This window comes from Salvelinus alpinus, chromosome 7 (genome assembly GCF_045679555.1).
Source record: "Salvelinus alpinus chromosome 7, SLU_Salpinus.1, whole genome shotgun sequence".
NCBI lineage: Eukaryota > Metazoa > Chordata > Actinopteri > Salmoniformes > Salmonidae > Salvelinus > Salvelinus alpinus.
The window spans coordinates 58,265,442-58,288,695 of NC_092092.1; the positions used below are offsets into that span (position 1 = coordinate 58,265,442).

General features: G+C 45.7%; 1 protein-coding gene across 2 annotated transcripts in view; it reads right to left on the minus strand.

The window, feature by feature from the left end:
- LOC139581316 (dystrophin-related protein 2-like) overlaps window positions 1-23,254 on the minus strand; it is a 114,190-nt gene that overhangs the window by 59,820 nt on the left and 31,116 nt on the right. For both annotated transcript variants that reach the window (XM_071410931.1, XM_071410929.1), the window contains exons 3-8: window positions 17,048-17,204; window positions 12,952-13,072; window positions 11,666-11,777; window positions 11,254-11,410; window positions 5,097-5,243; window positions 705-783 (exon numbers count right to left, since the gene is read on the minus strand). In XM_071410931.1, coding sequence (XP_071267032.1) covers window positions 705-783; window positions 5,097-5,243; window positions 11,254-11,410; window positions 11,666-11,777; window positions 12,952-13,072; window positions 17,048-17,204 — 773 coding nt within the window. The remainder of the gene's footprint in view (window positions 1-704; window positions 784-5,096; window positions 5,244-11,253; window positions 11,411-11,665; window positions 11,778-12,951; window positions 13,073-17,047; window positions 17,205-23,254) is intronic.

The following is a 23,254-nucleotide window of genomic DNA, read 5'->3' on the forward strand; positions in this document are numbered from 1 at the left end:
AAGGGAGATGCGCGGACACACACACACACGTGGACACAAGGACACTGTCACGATAGACATAGTACTCGGTGAGGCAGCTACACACCTTTACACCTTTACACACACAAACACACACACAAACACACACACAAACACACACACAAACACACACAGGCGAGGAGAATCAGCTCAGCCCCAGTAGCATGACAGTCCTTACACAGCGTGACTGTGGCAGAGCTGGGGGGACTGAGGACGGCAGGAGTTCCCTTTTAATATTATACCACCATCACAGAGCAGCACACACACACACGCACACGCACACACACACACACACACACACACACACACACACACACACACACACACACACACACACACACACACACACACACAGCATGGGCAAAATAAATCAAACCAATCAAAGAGAACTACGGAAACGTCTCTATCTCACTACTGCTGCTGTGACTCAGTGGGGGATTAAGGCGCAAAGCCTGCCCCCTCCACGCCCAACCCAGACACCACAGCCTCACACATCCTCATACACAACCTCACACTATGACCAACCATGTTGTAACCCCCTTCCCTCGAACAACCCCCCCACACACACACCACCCATCCTAATTTTCAGCCTCCCACCCCCTCCTCCCCCCAGCCCCTATACAGGAATGGTACAGCGTGGCACGGCACCCAGTGCCAACTTTACATGAAGGGAGAGGAGCACTTACTGGACAGGAAGTGCTGGGATCCAGGGCCAAAGTCTCTGTGAGCATCCTGCAGCTGCTTCAGACGCTCTTCAATGGAGGCCTGCGAGGAGAGACACACACACACATTTACATTACATTACATTACATTACACACACACACACACACACACACACACACACACACACACACACACACACACACACACACACACACACACACACACACACACACACACACACACACACACACACACACACACAGAGCACGGGAGAAATCCAAGAGCATCATGGAACCGTCTCCATCATGTCTCATTCCCCCTACACACACCCCTCCTCCCTCCCTCCTTCTCCCCCTCCTCATCCTTCATTTGGCAATTAAATAGTGCTACGGAAAAAAGGAAACATTGACGCACCTCCCCTGCCACCTTGCCTTAGCACTTTGAAGAGCGTCAGGTAGGGACAGACGACACAGAATCTACTCTGCTCTGTTCAGCTCTGTTCAAATGAGGACAGTCATTTCACAGTAAGCTCTGTGTGTGGGAATAGAGGTGTGGGGGCGGAGGAATGGGGAAGGTGGACCCATACACACGTCAACAAGCCAGAGGGATTTGAGTTGATGAAAACAAGTTGTGCCATTCATTGTCTCTGTATGTTGTGTTTTGTCGATGTGGCTGTCCCAAAAGGGATTTGTTGAGAACTAATCCTGGTTTATTTACAAGGTATTCGATTGAGTGTATAAATCATTGTCAGAGGATGTCGAAACGTCTCCACCAACAAAGGGCACTAAATCCACTCACACACACAGAGTGAGAGAGAGAGAGAGAGAGAGAGAGAGAGAGAGAGAGAGAGAGAGAGAGAGAGAGAGAGAGAGAGAGAGAGAGAGAGAGAGAGAGAGAGAGAGAGAGAGAGAGAGGGAGAGAGAGAGAGAGAGAGAGTGAGAGAAAGAGAGAGTGAGAGAAAGAGAGAGTGAGAGAAAGATTGTACAGTTCTTGACTATGGTAACACCAGCAGCCACCACTCCTGAACCTTTGGAGGCTGTCTACCATAGCCCTCTTCGCTTTACTACAGGTGACAGTTTTACTACTCATCACTGCATCCTGTATCAGAAGGTTGGCCAGACCTCACTGAAGTCCCGTAGATCACTTCCTTACTCCCTTCTTGTTTACAAAGCTCTGCTCCACAAGTGTCTAACAAAACTCACTTCCCTGTTGAAATATACAAATATGAGATACCCAATCCGTTCGCAGGGTTGGTTAACTCTTGAGGACCCGCTTGTCTCCATAAAGTCTGGTAAATCCGCCTTTAGTTTTAACGCTCCAGTTATGGAATACCTTACAAAACAAATGACACTTGGATTCCCTGGTGCCAATAGAACAGTTTAAAACTGCACTTAAATGAGTTCACTGAAGTGTGCAGTTGTTTCAATTGATTATTATAACTTGTTGTAATGACCTGATGTAATGTATTTATAGCTGTCTTGTAGTTTTTATCTTTTTGTTGTTGCTGTGTTGATGTACTTTTTGTCCTCAGGGCACCATTATAAATGAGACCCTGGTCTCAGTTGGGGTACCCTGAATAAATAAAAGTTCATAAATGCGAGAGCCCTGCCTTACTTGCTGACTCCTGGTGTAAAGGACATCACGCTGCTTGCTTAGCGAGTACCACTTCCTCCCGATTCGGCAATTACCTAGCGTGAACTCAGGACCTCACAAACACACGTGACCACACTCCTCAAGCGTCAACTCAGCTTCAACCCACACACAGTTGTACCATCAACCCACACACAGTTGTACCATCAACCCACACACAGTTGTATCTTCAACCCACACACAGTTGTACCATCAACCCACACACAGTTGTACCATCAACCCACACACCGTTGTATCTTCAACCCACACACAGTTGTACCATCAACCCACACACAGTTGTACCATCAACCCACACACAGTTGTATCTTCAACCCACACACAGTTGTACCATCAACCCACACACAGTTGTACCATCAACCCACACACACAGTTGTATCTTCAACCCACACACAGTTGTACCATCAACCCACACACAGTTGTACCATCAACCCACACACAGTTGTATCTTCAACCCACACACAGTTGTACCATCAACCCACACACAGTTGTATCCTCAACCCACACACAGTTGTACCATCAACCCACACACAGTTGTATCCTATCAACCCACACACAGTTGTACCATCAACCCACATCACACGTTGTATCTTCAACCCACACACAGTTGTACCATCAACCCACACACAGTTGTACCATCAACCCACACACAGTTGTATCTTCAACCCACACACAGTTGGACCATCAACCCACACACAGTTGTACCATCAACCCACACACAGTTGGACCATCAACCCACACACAGTTGGACCATCAACGCACACACAGTTGTATCTTCAACCCACACACAGTTGTATCCTCAACCCACACACAGTTGTATCCTCAACCCACACACAGTTGTACCATCAACGCACACACAGTTGTATCCTCAACACACACACAGTTGTATCCTCAACCCACACACAGTTGTATCTTCAACCCACACACAGTTGTACCATCAACCCACACACAGTTGTACCATCAACGCACACACAGTTGTATCCTCAACCCACACACAGTTGTATCCTCAACACACACACAGTTGTATCTTCAACCCACACACAGTTGTATCCTCAACCCACACACAGTTGTACCATCAACCCACACACAGTTGTACCATCAACCCACACACAGTTGTATCCTCAACCCACACACAGTTGTATCCTCAACCCACACACAGTTGTATTTTCAACCCACACACAGTTGTATCCTCAACCCACACACAGTTGTACCATCAACGCACACACAGTTGTATCTTCAACCCACACACAGTTGTACCATCAACCCACACACAGTTGTATCTTCAACCCACACACAGTTGTATCTTCAACCCACACACAGTTGTACCATCAACCCACACACAGTTGTATCTTCAACCCACACACAGTTGTATCCTCAACCCACACACAGTTGTATCTTCAACCCACACACAGTTGTACCATCAACCTACACACAGTTGTATTTTCAACCCACACACAGTTGTACCATCAACCCACACACAGTTGTACCATCAACCTACACACAGTTGTATCTTCAACCCACACACAGTTGTACCATCAACCCACACACTGCTGAGCCATACTGCAAGAAACTCTGTCCGATGGTATTGGACTTTACATTTTTTTGGTAACACTTGGATAGTCCCAAGTAGATCATTTGTAGATGTTCAGTAACTGTCAACAGCATTTCAACTAACTATCCACTAACCCCAACCCTAACATTAACCCTAACGTAACCTTAGCAAGCAGTTTCTTATCAACAGGTAGTTTGTTGATGGTAAGACCATCAGTAGAGCATCTGTATGGGACTATCAGAATAATATTATTATTATTGCTTTTTTTTAAGGACAACTGGTTGTGTGGAGGTTGAAGAGATGTTGTGGGAAGGTTGAAGTTGTGGGGAGGTTGTTTGGAGTTTGAAGAGATGTTGTGGGAAGTTTGAGGTTGTGGGGAGGTTGAAGAGACGTTGTGGGAAGGTTGAGGTTGTGTGGAGATTGTAGAGATGTTGTAGGAAGGTTGAGGTTGTGTGGAGGTTGAAGAGATGTTGTGGGAAGGTTGATGTTGTGGGGAGGTTGTGTGGAGGTTGAAGAGATGTTGTGGGAAGGTTGAGGTTGTGTGGAGATTGTAGAGATGTTGTAGGAAGGTTGAGGTTGTGTGGAGGTTGAAGAGATGTTGTGGGAAGGTCGAGGTTGTGGGGAGGTTGTGGGGAGGTGGAAGAGATGTTGTGGGAAGGTTGATGTTGTGGGGAGGTTGTGTGGAGGTTGAAGAGATGTTGTGGGAAGGTTGAGGTTGTGAGGAGGTTGAAGATATGTGGGGAGGTTGTGTGGAGATTGAAGAGATGTTGTGGGAAGGTCGAGGTTGTGGGGAGGTTGTGGGGAGGTTGAAGAGATGTTGTGGGAAGGTTGATGTTGTGGGGAGGTTGTGTGGAGATTGAAGAGATGTTGTGGGAAGGTTGAGGTTGTGGGGAGGTTGTGGGGAGGTTGAAGAGATGTTGTGGGAAGTTTGAAGTTGTGGGGAGTTTGTGTGGAGATTGAAGAGATGTTGTAGGAAGGTTGAGGTTGTGGGGAGGTTATGTGGAGGTTGAAGAGATGTTGTGGGAAGGTTAAGGTTGTGCAATGACCACAGATGAAGTGAAGTTAATATAACACAAGGTTATGAGCGAGGGTATTATGGAGAGGTTGAAGGGAGAGTTGAAGGAAAGGTTGAGGGGATTCTGAGGCAATGTTGAGGTGAGGTTGTGGGAAGGTTGTATGGATGTTGTGGGGGGTGGTTGAGCGGGCTCCAGTTACCTGCAGTAGTTTCCAGCGGCTGTTGAGGTGCTCCAGGGAGCGGGAGTTTTCCATGGACAAATGGACGTCAGAGATGGCCAGCTCATGAGCCAGGTCATTAATGTGCTTCATGCCCTCTTTCACCTGAGTCAGCTCCTCCTTAAACAACTAGAGGAAAGAGGGAGGGAGGGAGGGAGGGAGGGAGGGAGGGAGGGAGGGAGGGAGGAGCGAAGAGGAGAAAGAGGAGAAGGAGAAAAGAGGGGGAAGGAGAAAAAAGGGGCAGTGAGCAACAGAGAGAGAGGGAGAAAGAGAACGAATGGGAGCAGGAGAGGGAGGAAAGAGAGAATTAGAGGCTCATAGACAGACACATAATACATGGTGCTGGTATATAGACAGATACATGGTACATGGTGCTGGTATAGACAGACACATGGTACATGGTGCTGGTATAGACAGACACATGGTACATGGTGCTGGTATAGACAGACACATGCTACATGGTGCTGGTATAGACAGGCACATAATGCATGGTGCTGGTATAGACAGACAGATGGTACATGGTGCTGGTATAGACAGCCACATGGTACATGGTGCTGGTATAGACAGACATATGGTACATGGTGTTGGTATAGACAGACACATAGTACATGGTGCTGGTATAGACAGACACATAATACATGGTGCTGGTATAGACAGACAGATGGCACATGGTGCTGGTATAGACAGACACATGGTACACGGTGCTGGTATAGACAGACACATGGTACATGGTGCTTGTACAGACAGACACATGGTACATGGTGCTGGTATAGACAGACACATGGTACATGGTGCTGGTATAGACAGACACATGCTACATGGTGCTGGTATAGACAGATACATGGTACATGGTGCTGGTATAGACAGACATATGGTACATGGTGTTGGTATAGACAGACACATAGTACATGGTGCTGGTATAGACAGACACATAATACATGGTGCTGGTATAGACAGACAGATGGCACATGGTGCTGGTATAGACAGACACATGGTACACGGTGCTGGTATAGACAGACACATGGTACATGGTGCTTGTACAGACAGACACATGGTACATGGTGCTGGTATAGACAGACACATGGTACATGGTGCTGGTATAGACAGACACATGCTACATGGTGCTGGTATAGACAGACACATGCTACATGGTGCTGGTATAGACAGACACATGGTACATGGTGCTGGTATAGACGGACACATAATACATGGTGCTGGTATAGACAGACACATGGTACATGGTGCTGGTATAGACAGACACATGCTACATGGTGCTGGTATAGACAGATACATGGTACATGGTGCTGGTATAGACAGACATATGGTACATGGTGTTGGTATAGACAGACACATAGTACATGGTGCTGGTATAGACAGACACATAATACATGGTGCTGGTATAGACAGACAGATGGCACATGGTGCTGGTATAGACAGACACATGGTACACGGTGCTGGTATAGACAGACACATGGTACATGGTGCTTGTACAGACAGACACATGGTACATGGTGCTGGTATAGACAGACACATGGTACATGGTGCTGGTATAGACAGACACATGCTACATGGTCCTGGTATAGACAAACACATGCTACATGGTGCTGGTATAGACAGACACATGGTACATGGTGCTGGTATAGACGGACACATAATACATGGTGCTGGTATAGACAGACACATGGTACATGGTGCTGGTATAGACAGACACATGGTACATGTTCGGGTCAACTCCATTTCAACTCAGTCGATTATGGAAATCAATTGACATTTGGTTCATAACGTTCATCAAAGAATGAGAAATTAACAATGCATGCTCAGTTCCTTTCCTCCATTGACTGAGTTTAATGGCACTAGACTCACTCTGCTATGGCTGTGTGGACTGTTGACCTAGCATTGGAGCAGCTGCCTGCACATACATCATCACCATGGGAGAGATACAACAGGGATCACTTGTGGCTTACGCAACTTAAGAGTCAGATCAACCCAGAACAAACAGCACTAATGATCTAAGGGATGTGTGTGTGGGTGTGTGTGTGTTTGTTCATACGGGTGCATGTGTGTTCATATGCATAAGTGTGTGTGTTCATATGCGTGCGTGCATGTACGTGTGTGTGTGTGTGTGTGTGTGTGTGTGTGTGTGTGTGTGTGTGTGTGTGTGTGTATGTGTGTGTGTGTGTGTACTACAGACAGACAGAGCCTGCTGACATGCCTGCCATGGTGACATAGTAAAACAAGGAACATGTGCTGGCACTGACAGCATGGTAAACATTTACATGATCATTGTGAAGTGCCTCTCTCTCCTCTCTCTCTCTCTCTCTCTCGCCTCTCTCTCTCTCTCTCTCTCCTCTCTCTCTCTCTCTCTCTCTCTCTCTCTCTCTCTCGCTCTCTCTTTCTCTCTCTGCCATCGTAATGAAGTGCCATGTTAATTTAGCCCTGCCTGCCGCGGTCAAGACAGTGACAAAATGCTGTGTATTAGCAAGTAAACAAATAACTGGCTGGGAATTCAACATTGGCCAATCAACTGAGGGGACTTGAACTCCCGTCATATCAACATGTCTCTGTCATATTTCAGCAAGCCATGACACCCAACATCTCAGATTGTTCTGAAATCGTTTCTGTTTTTTAGAAACAGATAAGATGAGCATTCCGGAAAGCATTATATTCTTAAAATATAATTTGATCTCTGAGAAATTAAGCGAATTGATTGCACCCAAATTGGCCATTGTAATTTATAGGATTCATATAATATTCAATAATTATAGTACTTAACATCCAATTTGGACCAAACTTTTTTCTAACAATGAGTAAGACATGAGGAATCCAAAGAAGTTGTCAAAAGCATTTATTTATGTCCCATCCTGCATCCTGGTAGACCAGGGTCGGACCACTAGATGGTGCTGTTCCTGCTAGGTGATTCTTTGTTCAAAGAATCCCGTCCCATTCTTAAAGGGACAGTTTGTGTACTTTTTGCACAGGTCAGTGCCTATTGTCTATTGTACCAAAACAATTGTTTTTATTTTTGTTATGTTTGTATTCACAGATAGATGGATGTACTGTATGTATGTATGTAAGTATGTATGTATGTATGTATGTATGTATGTATGTATGTATGTATGTATGTATGTATGTATGTATGTATGTATGTATGTATGTATGTATGTATGTATGTATGTATGTATGTATGTATGTATGTATATGACATTTTATTTTGCTACTCTGACACTCGTCTGATGTGGCAGGGCTGGCAAACTATTACAGACTACAAAGGGAAGCACAGCCGCAAGCTGCCCAGTGACACGAGCCTACCAGATGAGCTAAATTACTTTTATGCTCGGCTTCGAGGCAAATAACACTGAAGCATGCATGAGAGCATCAGCTGTTCCGGACGACTGTGTGATCTCACTCTCCGTAGCCGATGCGAATAAGACCTTTAAACAGGGCAACATTCACAAGGCCGCAGGGCCTAATGGATTACCAGGACAGCTACCAGGACAGCTTCACCCCCAAGCCATAAGACTCCTGAACATCTAATCAAAGAGCTACCCAGACCCCTCTTTTACGCTGCTGCTACTCTCTGTTTATTATCTATGCATAGTCACTTTAACTCTACCTTCATGTACATATTACCTCAATTACCTTGACTAACCGGTGCCACCGCACATTGACTCTGTACCGGTACCCCCTGTATATAGCCTTGCTATTGTTATTTTACTGCTGCTGTTTAATTATTTGCTACTTTTATTTTTTATTTTTTACTTATCAATTTTTTACTTATCACTTTATTTTCTTAAAACTTCTTAAAGCATTGTTGGTTAAGGGCTTGTAAGTAAGCATTTCAGTGTACGGTCTACACCTGTTGTATTCGGGGCATGTGACAAATAAAAATTGATTTGATTTGAGTGTCTTTTAAGTCCAAGTGGGCTGGGCATCCTGACGATACAGGACACTATAATAATAAAATATCTCAAAATCAAATCGCCCAGAAACACTCAACCCACATTTAGTCAATACTAACAGAGCTCCAATGATAACAGAAACAGGGCTAAGAGAGCAGATGGATAGAGATACAGATTCTCCATAATGATAGTGAAATTACAGCCATCTAGACAGCACAGTGGAGGATCCTCTTTACAGCTGATAAATTAGTGAGTGTAGCTGGAGGGAATCTTCTAAGTAGTTTTTTTTATCAATAACTTCAGAGCTTTGTCTCCATATCTAATCAATACAGCTGAAACTAGTCATGTTTTCAGGCACTATTTCATCTGTGTCTATTCCACTGCTATTTTTTATTTTTTACTTTAAATCATTTCTGGGGGAAATGACATGCACAGATTTTGTCTGGTCCTGGTGGCTAGGCAGAGGGTAGACACAAACACACACACAACCACGTAGGCAGGCAGGCACGACACACACACGCTCACATGAACACACACACAGCTTACTATTTGAAGCACACACAGCTTGCTTAATATTTCGGACACACACACGCAGGTACTGTACGTACAGTGGAAGTCAGAAGTGTACATACACCTTAGCCAAATACATTTAAACTCAGTTTTTCACATTTAATCCTAGTAAAAATTCCCTGTCTTAGGTCAGTTAGGATCACCACTTTATTTTAAGAATGTGAAATGTCAGAATAATAGTAGAGAGAATGATTTATTTAAGCTTTTATTTCTTTCATCACATTCCCAATGGGTCAGAAGTTTACATACACTCGATTAGTATTTGGTAGCATTGCCTTTAAATTGTTTAACTTGGGTCAAACGTTTCGGGTAACCTTCCACAAGCTTCACACAATAAGTTGGGTGAATTTTGGCCCATTCCTCCTGACAGAGCTGGTGTAACTGAGTCAGGTTTGTAGAACTCCTTGCTCGCACACGCTTTTTCAGTTCTGCCCAAACATTTTCTATAGGATTGAGGTCAGGGCTTTGTGATGACTACTCCAATACCTTGACTTTGTTGCCCTTAAGCCATTTTGCCACAACTTTGGAAGTATGCTTGGGGTCATTGTCCATTTGGAAGACCCATTTGCGACCAAGCTTTAACTTCCTGACTGATGTCTTGAGATGTTGCTTCAATATATCCACATAATTTTCCTCCCTAAGGATGCCATCTATTTTGTAAAGTGCACCAGTCCCTCCTGCAGCAAAGCACCCCACAACATGATGCTGCCACCTCCGTGCTTCACGGTTGGGATGGTGTTCCTCGGCTTGCAAGCCTCCCCCTTTTTCCTCCAAACATAACGATGGTCATTATGGCCAAACAGTTCTGTTTTTGTTTCATCAGTCCAGAGGACATTTCTCCAAAAAGTACGATCTTTGTACCCATGTGCAGTTGCAAACCGTAGTCTGGCTTTTTTATGGCGGTTTTGGAGCAGTGGCTTCTTCCTTGCTGAGCAGCCTTTCAGGTAATGCCGATATAGGACTCGTTTTACTGTGGATATAGATACTTTTGTACCTTTTTCCTCCAGAATCTTCACAAGGTCCTTTGCAGTTGTTCTGGGATTGATTTGCACTTTTTGCACCAAAGTACGTTCATCTCTAGGAGACAGAACGCGTCTCCTTCCTGAGCGGTGTGACAGCTGCGTGGTCCCATGGTGTTTATACTTGCATACTATTGTTTGTACAGATGAACGTGGTACCTTCAGGCGTTTGGAAATTGCCCCCAAGGATGAACCAGACTTGTGGAGGTCTACAATTTTTTTCTGAGGTCTTGGCTGATTTCTTTTGATTTCCCATGATGTCAAGCAAAGAGGCACTGAGTTTGAAGGTAGGCCTTGAAATACATCCACATGTACACCTCTAATTGACTCAAATGATGTCAATTAGCCTATCAGAAGCTTCTAAAGCCATGACATCATTTTCTGGAATTTTCCAAGCTGTTTAAAGGCACAGTCAACTTAGTGTATGTAAACTTCTGACCCACTGGAATTGTGATACAGTGAATTATAAGTGAAATAATCTGTCTGTAAACAGTTGTTGGAAAAATTACTTGTGACATGCACAAAGTAGATGTCCTAACCGACTTCCCAAAAATATATTTTGTTCATTAACAAGAAATTTGTGGAGTGGTTGAAAAACGAGTTTTAATGACTCCAACCTAAGTGTATGTAAACTTCCGACTTCAACTGTACCTTGGTGGCGTCAATGTGGTCCTGCAGGGAGTCGATGAAGAGGTCCCCTACAGGCTCCCATGCATCCCGGACGCCCTCAGCTTGCTCCAGGGCCATCGCCAGCTCCTCCATGGCTGCTTGCGTCTGCAGCAGTCGCTCCAGGGTCCGCTCCATGTGCCTGAGTCACACACACAACTATTTAACTACAACAGTTATTTTCAGTTTCAACCACTAACCCGTTAACTTCAACCCAACAAATCACCCTAATAACTGAGCATTAACCCCAAGTCCCCTACCTAACCTTATGTGCACAATGCTGACAAAATATAGACCCAATGAAATTTGAGCATAGGCAGGGTAAAAACATATCTAGCCAATCAGAATCATGAGTAGGTTGTAGCCCAATGGAGTGGGCCTGTGTCGTATATCTGACCTGTGTCGGTCCACGCAGCGGGCAGTCAACTTCTCCCACAGGTCACTGGTTACATTGGCCTGCTTCCACACCGAGCGACTCACGTTCAGGATCCGTTTCCTCGGAGACACTTCTGGAGGGGGATGAGATGGTGAAGAGGGGCAAGGGGTGAGGGAATGAGCGGCCAGGCAGAGATAGTGTTAGACTCAATGTGTGCAAACATCAGTTGAAAGAAACAAGGGAGAAAGAGTGAGAAATAAGGGTGGGAGCCAGGGAGTGTTGGAGGGTCTGAGAGGGAGTGTTGGAGGGTCAGAGAGGGAGTGTTGGAGGGTCAGAGAGGGAGTGTTGGAGGGTCAGAGAGGGAGTGTTGGAGGGTCAGAGAGGGAGTGTTGGAGGGTCAGAGAGGGAGTGTTGGAGGGTCAGAGAGGGAGTGTTTGAGTGTTGGAGGGTCAGAGAGGGAGTGTTGGAGGGTCAGAGAGGGAGTGTTTGAGTGTTGGAGGGTCAGAAAGGGAGTGTTGGAGGGTCAGAGAGGGAGTGTTAGTGCTGATGCCTGCCACCACGAACATTGGGGAAAAAAGGAGGAGGGGGAAACCGTGAGAAACATTTTGTTGGGGGCAGAGAGAGAGTTCACACCCCGTCTTTCCCCATGCCTGCCACAAGCGGTGAAGAGCAAGAGGATGCTGGGTGGGGGAGGGAGGGAGGAAGGAGGGAGGGGGGCAGAAAGCCTAGAATGTTGCATTATTGATTTGACCAGATGGTGTGAACTGGATGAATTGGTCCTGACCCAACTGCTCTCCCAAACATACATCCTCTGATCCACTCTGATACAGCAGGACAGGTATCTGCTAATCAGACCTAATGGTGGATACACACCTGCTGGAGACCAACTTAATGAACTTAAATTTCTCTCTGCTCTCACTACTCACGTCTGATTTAGGTATGTGGTGGGGTGGGGTGTTTGTGGTAGAGTGGGATGGGGTGTGTGTGGGGGGGTGGGGTGTGTGGTGGAGTGGGGTGTGTAGTGGGATGGGGTGTGTGTGGTAGAGTGGGATGGGGTGTGTGTGGGGGGGGTGGGGTGTGTAGTGGGATGGGGTGTGTGTGGTAGAGTGGGATGGGGTGTGTGTGGGGGGGTGGGGTGTGTAGTGGGATGGGGTGTGTGTGGGGGGGTGGGGTGTGTGGTGGGATGTGTGGTGGGGTGTGTAGTGGGATGGGGTGTGTGTGGTAGAGTGGGATGGGGTGTGTGTGTGGGGGGGTGGGGTGTGTGGTGGAGTGGGGTGTGGCCACGGTGTGGCCATGGGTGGCCAGACCTTTTCCGTCGGGCAGCGTCTCCTCGGGCTCCTGGAAGGGGTGCTGTGTCAGGAACGCCTGGGCAGACTCCAGCACCGAGTAGATGAAGGGCCCTCGAGACTTGACATCCTCCATGAAGACCTGGAGACAGACAGGACAGACAGGTGCCCACAGAAAGATGAAAGCATAATACAACCACAACATGCATGGGCTCATTATAATACATAAATGACGCATACACACGCACACATGTATACACTAATTTGAATACATAGACAAGAACATTCTTTACAGACATGCACATGTTGGCACACACACGCATAAAGACAGCGAGGAGCCACTGGCAGGACCCCGTAGGACCGCCTGTCTGTCTGTACTACTGTCTCAGGGCTGTGAGAGCCTATAGAAGAATAGAAGGCCAGGAGTACACAGAGTATTGGTCAGCTGGCCACCTCACAAAGATCACCCAATTACCTAGAGAGGCTGGCTGCTCCTGGCTCTGTTCCTGCAACTCTGCTCATGTAAATCATGAAGACCTTAAACTGCCTGACTACACGCACATTATCCAGATTTCTACTTCACGTTTAGAAACCAACACAATGGAATTAATGACTCCAAGACGGCCCCTGAAATGGCACCCTATTCCCTACATAGTGCTCTACTTTTGACCATGAGGCCCATTGGGCTCTGAGAACCCTCTGGGTCGCACCGCCAGCATCAACCAGCCTCTCCCTAATCTCCATTCACTACTCATCTACACTAGGTAAAAACTTGAATCTTCATTCATTAATACAGTAGGAGAGTGACATATATTTCCTCCCTCCCATGTCATTTATTTAGGAAAAGCCAGAGGCTTTTCCAGCAGGATGGGAAAGCCATATCCTCTTAGTATATGAAGAGATTACCATTTTTTTTATGTGAAATCTGCTAGACTACAAGCTTACTTTCTCCCGTGGCGAGCAGCGACTGTCTTTCAGTGCCTATTAAACCCCACAACCGCAGCCAGTCATTCCCTGATAACACCAGCCTCCCTCCTCGCTCACTGAATTAATTACGAAACCCCGCTGAACTGACAAATACAACCGACGCTAAGCAAACACACAAAAAATCTGATCTGTGCAGGAGCTGTAGTTCTTGATAAGATTTCCTGCTGAGGTTACTAAGGAAAGTAGGATTTTAACTCGCTTTTCTCATTTTTCTCAGGGAACGGTTGCTACCCTAGGAGGAATTGGGGGGGGGGGTTGCTTCCCTCCCTCAGGCCTCCTCTGCGTTAAAACTTTAATTCCAGTTAAATTTCACACTGAGAGGTTCCATCATTAGCTGAAGGAACATTCAAAATAAAGACTTCAGCTCCGATTAGGCTGCATTATGCATGCTGGAAGAGATGGAAAAGTCTGAGGAAATGGTTTCATTACCCCCTCCAAACATGTTGACAGTCCCCCATTTATGTTTGGGGCCCTCAGAGACCCCATTACACTGAGCTTTCTCACAACACAGAAGACATATCCAGCTTTCATCATCTCTCTGTTCTGTAGATGATTTGATTCTGCACTACACACACACTTTTTTGAACGCTACACACACATATACATAGAGCGAAGAACACATACACACACACACACACACACACAAAGACACACGCACACAAACTGAAAGGGACACATCCCTACATACCAAAAGACAGCAGAATAAATCTACTTAAGATCAATAATTCTCATTTCTTAAAACCCTGTAATTCTCCACAGAAAACTCAATGCTATTTCACTCTCCGCTTTGTCGGAAAGGTTTTAGAGCAACGGTGCGCTTGGGGAGTGGGAACATCTTAGATAGATTATAAAGGAATACTGCATTTAAAATGGGGACATAGAGAAAAGAAAAGTGGTGGTGGAAGGAAACGGGGGAAGAGAGAGGGGGGTGGAGAGAAGAGGAGGGGGAAGGAAACGGGGGTGGAAAGAGGGGATGGAGAGAAGAGGAAGGGGAAGGAAACGGGGGAGGAAAGAGGGGGGTGGTTAGAAGAGGAGGGGGACATAGTTTTTGACACAGTTTTTTCACAGTAGATCATACTGGTTCTTACTGATTCGTACTGGTTCATATTGAATAACAGAATCAGCAGGATGGGAAACAGAACATTAGAGAGAGAGACAGAGATCGAGATAGAGCAACGGTGCGCTTGAGAGAGATAGAGAGAGAAAGAGATGGTGTGTGACTGGATGGTTTGTGTCCTGTTAATTGGGAAGCGGATTTCACAGTGCCAGTTGGTCAGGGTGGAGGGGGAGGAGAAGGGGGAGGACCACTATCACTGTCAATACGACTCTCCCCCCTCAGAGACTCACTGCAAAATCTGACAGCACAGAAAATTGGAACAAAGGTGGAAAGAGCATTCTGCTGTAGTACATGACCAATTATGGTGTGTGTGTGTGTGTGTGTGTGTGTGTGTGTGTGTGTGTGTGTGTGTGTGTGTGTGTGTGTGTGTGTGTGTGTGTGTGTGTGTGTGTGTGTGTGTGTGTGTGTGTGTGTGTGCGTGCGTGCGTGCGTGCGTGTGTGTGAGTGCGTGTGTGTGTGCGTGTGTGTGTGTGTGTGCGTGTGTGTGTATCTGCCTTCCTGCCTGCCTGCCTGCCTGTTTGTGTTCTGGGGAGATCTCACACCGAATGGAGGTGTTTTTCCCGGAAAATGGATAAACAACCCAGGAACCATTGCTAGGAAGGATTTTCTCAATGTTCTGCCACAGAATGAGGAGGAGTGCAGAACAAGCCCCTGAATGTGAGAGACTATTTCTCCCCATCTTATATTCTGCACCCTTCATCTGCTTGGCTCCACTGCTCTCAGCTTTCAACCACTTTTATTCCCCTTTCACATAGTAGCAAGGGCTTTTTAACATGTCAGTCAATTAAAAAGATTTCAGCTGAGGCATTCTTCTTACTTAACGGCAGTTCAGGGTATCTTTACAGCTTCACCACTGGGCGGCTTTAACACACACCACAGACATCTTGTTGCCTCAGATCTCTCCTGCAGATAACAGCCAGAGTCTTAAATGCTGAAATAGAGTCGTTATTTTGATACATGGACAAATTAAGAGAGCCTCAAATTAAAGTGGTTGCTAAATGAAAGTAGGTAAATCGCTGAGAAGGGATGGAGGGATGGAGGGATCAATGGATGGATGGAGGGAGGGACGGAGAGGTGGAGGGATGGAGGGATCAATGGATGGATGGAGGGAGGGACGGAGAGGTGGAGGGATGGAGGGATCAATGGATGGATGGAGGGAGGGACGGAGAGGTGGAGGGATGGAGGGATCAATGGATGGATGGAGGGAGGGACGGAGAGGTGGAGGGGTGGAGGGATGGAGGGATCAATGGATGGATGGAGGGAGGGACGGAGAGGTGGAGGGGTGGAGGGATGGAGGGATCAATGGATCGATGGAGGGAGGGACGGAGAGGTGGAGGAGTGGAGGGGTGGAGGGATGGAGGGATCAATGGATGGATGGAGGGAGGGACGGAGAGGTGGAGGGGTGGAGGGATCAATGGATGGATGGAGGGAGGGACGGAGAAGTGGAGGGATGGAGGGATCAATGGATGGATGAAGGGAGGGACGGAGAGGTGGAGGGATGGAGGGATCAATGGATGGATGGAGGGAGGGACGGAGAGGTGGAGGGGTGGAGGGATGGAGGGATCAATGGATGGATGGAGGGAGGGACGGAGAGGTGGAGGGGTGGAGGGATGAGGTATGTACTCCTATCTAACTACTTACCCTCCGTCCTTAATGTTAATGGCTAACCAGACTAATAGGTTAAACTAAGGGTAGTGTCACAGCACTGAAACATAGCCTAGTGGTCGTATTCATTTCAAACAGGTAACTAGGGAGTTTCTAGGGAGAAACTGTGAAGGGTTAGTGTTAGGTGCCTTTGCATTCGTTTGATCAATACAACTCAACTGGATGGGAATTCTAACACACATTCTTGCAGCTCGGCACGAACGATGGGTTCCACTCAAGGAATCTTGGAAACCTACACAAGGGTTGAGGAACAAAGTTGGAGAGCTTTTTCTTACAAGAACATCTTGATTATATACTAGTTTGGCGTGTTTGTATGATGTCGTTTTTTAAAGGGGCCCAACACAGTACCTGGTGGAACTCCCTTTGGTGTTGGACGGCCCCCACATCGCCCCCTATGGGCAGCTGTTCCGACAGCTCCTCGTCCTTGGCCGTCAGCCAGTCTATGATCTCCTGCAGGGAGAGCTGCAGCTTCCCACTGTTGTCGGAGAACGCCTCTAGCCGCACCCTGCAGACAGGCAGACAGACAAACAGACAGAGCAAAACGACAGTCAGCCAATGGTTGCTCATGATACCCAACACATCTACCAATTGGGTGACATTGGTAAACTGCCATCCCACAATCCCCCCTATGAAAAGAGCTGCAATAAATGCAACTTTAAAAACAATACAAAAAACGAAATGTATGAGATGGTGAAGGAACATATGAGAGGGAAGGGGCCGAGACAGAGAGAGAGGGAGGGGGGACAGAGAAGGGGAGAGAGGGGGGGCAGAGATAGAGAGAGGGGGGGGTGGCAAAGAGAGAGAGAAATGATCTCACTCCAATACATTTTTATAGAAAGTTAGCAAAAATAGATAAGATCTTGCTATGATGGAAAGGAAAATACCTGTCTATTTGTGGAAAAATAACCCTGATTAACTCTTTAGTCATATCCCAGTTTACCTATTTGCGTATGGTTTTGCCTACACCTAGTGACCTGCTTTTTAAATTATATGAACAAAAAATATTCAATTTTATTTGGAACGGCAAGCCAGATAAAATTAAAAGGGCCAATTTATATGACAAATATGAATTCGGAGGGCAGAAATTATTAAATATTAAAGCATTAGACCTCTCACTAAAGGCATCAGTCATACAAAAGTTATACTTAAATCCAAACTGGTTCTCTAGTAAATTGGTAGGAATGTCTCATCCTATGTTCAAGAAGGGCCTTTTCCCCTTTATTCAGATTACACCTGCTCACTTTCGGTTGTTTGAAAAGGAAATAATCTACAAAATATATTTATTTTTTAAACAAGCCTTAGAAAGTTGGTTGCAATTTCAGTTTAATCCACCTGAAACGACAGAACAAATAATACAACAAATATTGTGGTTAAATTCAAATATACTAATTTAATAAAAAAAGGTATTTTTCGAAGAAATTTTTAAAAAGGTATAATTTTAGTGAATGATATCATAAATAGGACTGGTGGAGTTATGTCACACATGCAGCTAACACAGACATATGGAAATGTCTGCTCTACCCAAAATTACAACCAATTAATTGCAGCATTACCACAAAAATGGAAGAGGCAAGTAGAAGGGGAAAAAAGTAAGGAACTTGTATGTCGGCCCTGTATTAAAGAACATAAATGGTTAAAGAAAAGTGTGATAAATAAAAACATATACCAATTTCATTTAAGGACTAAAAAACTGACAGCTGTGCCATATAAATTGCAAAATAGTTGGGAAGAGATTTTCGATGTACCCATTCTATGGCACATGGTTTATGAATTGATACGCAAAACAACGGCGGATTCAAAACTTCAAATTTTTCAATTTAAATTACTATACAAAATTCTTGCAACTAATAGAATGTTATATATAAGGGGGATACAATCTTCCCAGCTCTGCAGATTCTGCTGTGAGGAGGCAGAGTCATTAGATCATTTATTTTGGTATTGTTCATATGTAGCTCCTTTTTGGTCACAGGTCCAGGAATGGCTGAAGAATTGCAACATTTGCCTAGACGCTACAGATAGCAATACTGGGTGATTTGAAAAGCCATAGTCAATCAATCAATAATATAATAATTATTTTAGCAAAAAAATTTTTTTTTAAATTTACAATCTGTAGAAGCTATGAGAATAGGATGGTTCAATTCTTTTGTGAAGCATCACAGCACAGTTGAAAAATATATGGCAAATAGAAATCCGAAATGGATGATGTTGAGAGATAGATGGGAGGGGTTGAATGGAGCTGAAGGGTGGGACTAATAACAAGATAAAAATGTATATAGGTTCGGAACTTTTGTGAAATAGCACAGTTACAAATAGAAATCAAACTGGATGGACATCAGAAATAGAGGAAGGACTAAGAACAAACAAGAGAGAACTATTGTAAAGTAGACTGTGTCTGTAAAATGTGTATAAGATGTATAAATTGAAGGTAAAAACAGAAGTGTTTATTAGTTTACTCCAATTGGGGGATCGGTAGTAGGGGTTGCGGGGAATAATAATAAAGGTATATTCTTTAAAAAAGTATGTATGTCTATATAGGTATGTGTATGTATATATGTGTATATGTATGCATGCGTGTATGGATATATATATTTACCAAAAAAATATGGGGGATTTGAAATGATGCAGACAATTACATTGATGGAAGCAACATTCTTTCTGCAATATTAAGCTGATCCACCCCTTAATTAAAAAAAAGTTAAATAAATAAATAAATAAAATAAAAAAGAGAGAGGGGGGAGACAGAGATAGAGAGAGATAGAGAGAGGGGGAGGGACAGAGAGAGAGAGAGAGAGAGAGAGAGAGAGAGAGAGAGAGAGAGAGAGAGAGAGAGACAGAGAGAGAGACAGAGAGACAAGCAACAGTGCCCACCTTAGCCAGGACCCTTAAGGACATCGCCCCCTACCACAGCCCCAACACCTTACACAGGAGCAACAGATCAACACACACCCCACCCAGACCAGCAAGACATTCTCCCAAAAGTTTGGACACACCTACTCATTCAAGGGTTTTTCTTTATTTTTTACAAATGTTCTACATTGTAGAATAATATTGAAGACATCACAACTATGAAATAACCCATATGGAATCATGAAGTGACCAAAATAAATGGCAACCTCTCAAAATATATTTTATATTTGAGATTCTTCAAAGGAGCCACCCTTTGCCTTGATGACAGCTTTGCACAATCTTGGCATTCTCTCAACCAGGCCCTGACAGTAAATCTCAGTAAGACAATTGTCACGCCCTGACATGTGATTTGGGGTGGGCATTCTATGTTTTTCTTTTCTATGATTTTGTATTTCTAGGTTTGGCCGGGTATGGTTCTCAATCAGGGACAGCTGTCTATCGTTGTCTCTGATTGGGAACCATACTTAGGTAGCCCTTTCCCTCCTTTCTTTGTGGGAAGTTAACTTTGTTTGTGGCACATAGCCCTTAAGCTTCACGGTGGTTTTTGTATTGTTTATTGTTTATGTCGGCGTCATCCTAATAAAAAGGAATATGTACGCTCACTACGCTGCGCTTTGGTCTACTTCCTTCGATGGCCGTGACAGAACTTCCCACCACCAAAGGACCAAGCAGCGTGGCCAGGAGTATGAGACAACCTGGGAGAAGGTAGAGAGGTGGTCGGTCGACCCAGGGAGAGTGCCAGAGCCCGCCTGGGATTCATTTGAGCAGTGCGAGGAGGGATACCGGAGAATGGAGTCGGCGAGACATACACGGTTAGCGAGGAAGCTCGAGAGGCGGCCCCCAAAAAATGTTTAGGGGGGCACACGGGGAGATTGGCAGAGTCGGGTTATAGACCTGAGCCAACTCCCCATGCTTACCGTGGTGAGTGTCGTACTGGTCAGGTACCGTGTTATGTGGTGGAGCGCACGGTGTCTTCAGTGCGCGTTCACAGCCCGGTGCGCTACATCCCAGCTCCCCGCATCTGTCGGGCTAGGGTGAGCATCCAGCCAGGACGGATGGTGCCGGCTCAGCACGCCTGGTCTCTAGTGCGTCTCTTCGGCCCAGGATATCCTGCGCCGGCTCTGCGCACTGTATCTCCGGTACGTCTGCACAGCCCAGTGCGTCCTGTGCCAGCTCCCCGCATTTTCAGGGCGAAGATAACCACCCAGCCAGGACGGGTTGTGCAGGCTCTAAGCTCGAGACCTCCAGTGCGCCTCCACGGCCCAGTGTATCTGGTGCCTCTGCCAAGGACAAAGCCTCCTGTATGTCTCTCCAGCCTGGTGAGTCCTGTGCCTGCGCCCAGAACTAAGCCTCCTGTATGTCTCCCCAGCCTGGTGAGTCCTGTGCCTGTCCCCAGAACCAGGCCTCCTGTATGTCTCCCCAGCCTGGTGAGCCCTGTGGCAGCTCCACATACCAGACTGCCCATACGTCTCCTCACTCCAGTGATGATCCATGGCAAGAAGCCTCCAGTGATGATCCATGGCAAGAAGCCTCCAGTGATGATCCATGGCACGAAGCCTCCAGTGATGATCCATGGCAAGAAGCCTCCAGTGGTGATCCGGAGCCTCCAGCGACGGTCTCCAGTCCGGACCCTCCAGCGACATTCCCCAGTCCGGAGCCTCCAGCGACGTTCTCCAGTCCGGACGGCCGTGACAACAATAATAATGGTGTTCCAAAAAAAGTCCAGTTGCCAGGACAAGAAATACAGATTACATCTAGACACCATTGCCCTAGATTACACAAAAAACTATACATACCTCGGCCTAAACATCAGCGCCACAGGTAACTTCCACAAAGCTGTGAACAATCTGAGAGACAAGGCAAGAAGGGCCTTCTATGCCATCAAAAGGAACATAACATTTCAAATAAAATTCGACCTACCAATTAGAATCTGGCTAAAATTATAGAACTCATTGCCCTTTGTGGTTGTGAGGTCTGGGGTCCGCTCACCAACCAAAAATTCACAAAATGGGAGAAACATTAAATTGAGACTCTGCATGCAGAATTCTGCTAAAATATCCTCATTGTACAACGTAAAACACCAAATAATGCATGCAGAGCAGAATTAGGCCAAGTGATTACCAAACCTTCCATAACAAAGCCATCACCTAGAGAGATGAACCTGGAGAAGGGTCCCCTAAGCAAGCTGGTGCTGGGGCTGTGTTCACAAACACAAACAGACCCCGTAGAGCCCCAGAACAGCAACCCAATTAGACACAAAAAGATAATTACTTGACACATTGGAAAGAATCCACAAAATAACTGATCAAACTAGAATGCCATTTGACCCTAAACAGAGAGTACACAGTGACAGAATACCTGACCACTGACTGACCCAAAATTAAGTAAACCGTTGACTATGTACAGACTCAGTGAGCATAGCCTTGCTATTGAGAAAAGCAGCCGTAGGCAGAAAAGGCTCTCAAGAGAAGACAGGGTATGTGCACACTGCCCACAAAATGAGGTGGAAACTGAGCTGCACTTCCTAACCTCCTGCCAAATGTTTGACCATATTAGAGACACATATTTCCCTCAGGTTACACAGACCCACAATGAATTCGAAAACAAATGAAATTTTGATAAACTCTCATATCTATTGGGTGAAATACCACAGTGTGCAATCACAGCAGCAGGATTTGTGAACTTTTAATGGGAATTTTAATGTTTCTGCTTTTCTTATAACTAATTTCTTTGTTCTATTTATGTGCTGTTCTAATAACCAATTTATGTTTTCATGCAAGTGACTGATTTAACAAATCCTCAGTAGCTGCTATTTAGCAGTACGCCCAGACCTTGTTTTCAGAACGAAAGATATCTCAGTCTCAAGGTCTCAGCTTAGAGAGAATAAGTGAGGTATTGGTCTGTCACATGAATGAAACAAAATGGTAATGATTAATTAATTATGCTAAATCATGCAAATATAACTTGTCTTTTTATAGCCGTATATAAGACAACTGCTGGGACTGCCCTTCTGTACTTTAACTATTTGCACATGGTTACAACACTGTATATATGTAACGGATGTGAAATGGCTAGCTAGTTAGCGGGTACGCGCTAGTAGCATTTCAATCAGTTACGTCACTTGCTCTGAAACCAATATGTAGTGTTGCCCCTTGCTCTGCAAGGGCCGCGGCTTTTGTGGAGCGATGGATAACGATGCTTCGTGGGTGTCAGTTGTTGATGTGTGCAGAGGGTCCCTGGTTCGCGCCCGTGTCGGGGCGAGGGGACGTACTAAAGTTATACTGTTACATTGGTGCCGTGGCCTTTGTGGAGCGATGGGTAACGATGCTTCGTGGGCGACCGTTGTTGATGTGTGCAGAGGGTCCCTGGTTCGCGCCCGTGTCGGGGCGAGGGGACGACGTAAAGTTATACTGTTACATTGATGCTGTTGACCCGGATCACTGGTTGCTGCGGAAAAGGAGGAGGTTGAAAGGGGGGTGAGTGTAACGGATGTGAAATGGCTAGCTAGTTAGCGGGTACGCGCTAGTAGCATTTCAATCAGTTACGTCACTTGCTCTGAAACCAATATGTAGTGTTGCCCCTTGCTCTGCAAGGGCCGCGGCTTTTGTGGAGCGATGGATAACGATGCTTCGTGGGTGTCAGTTGTTG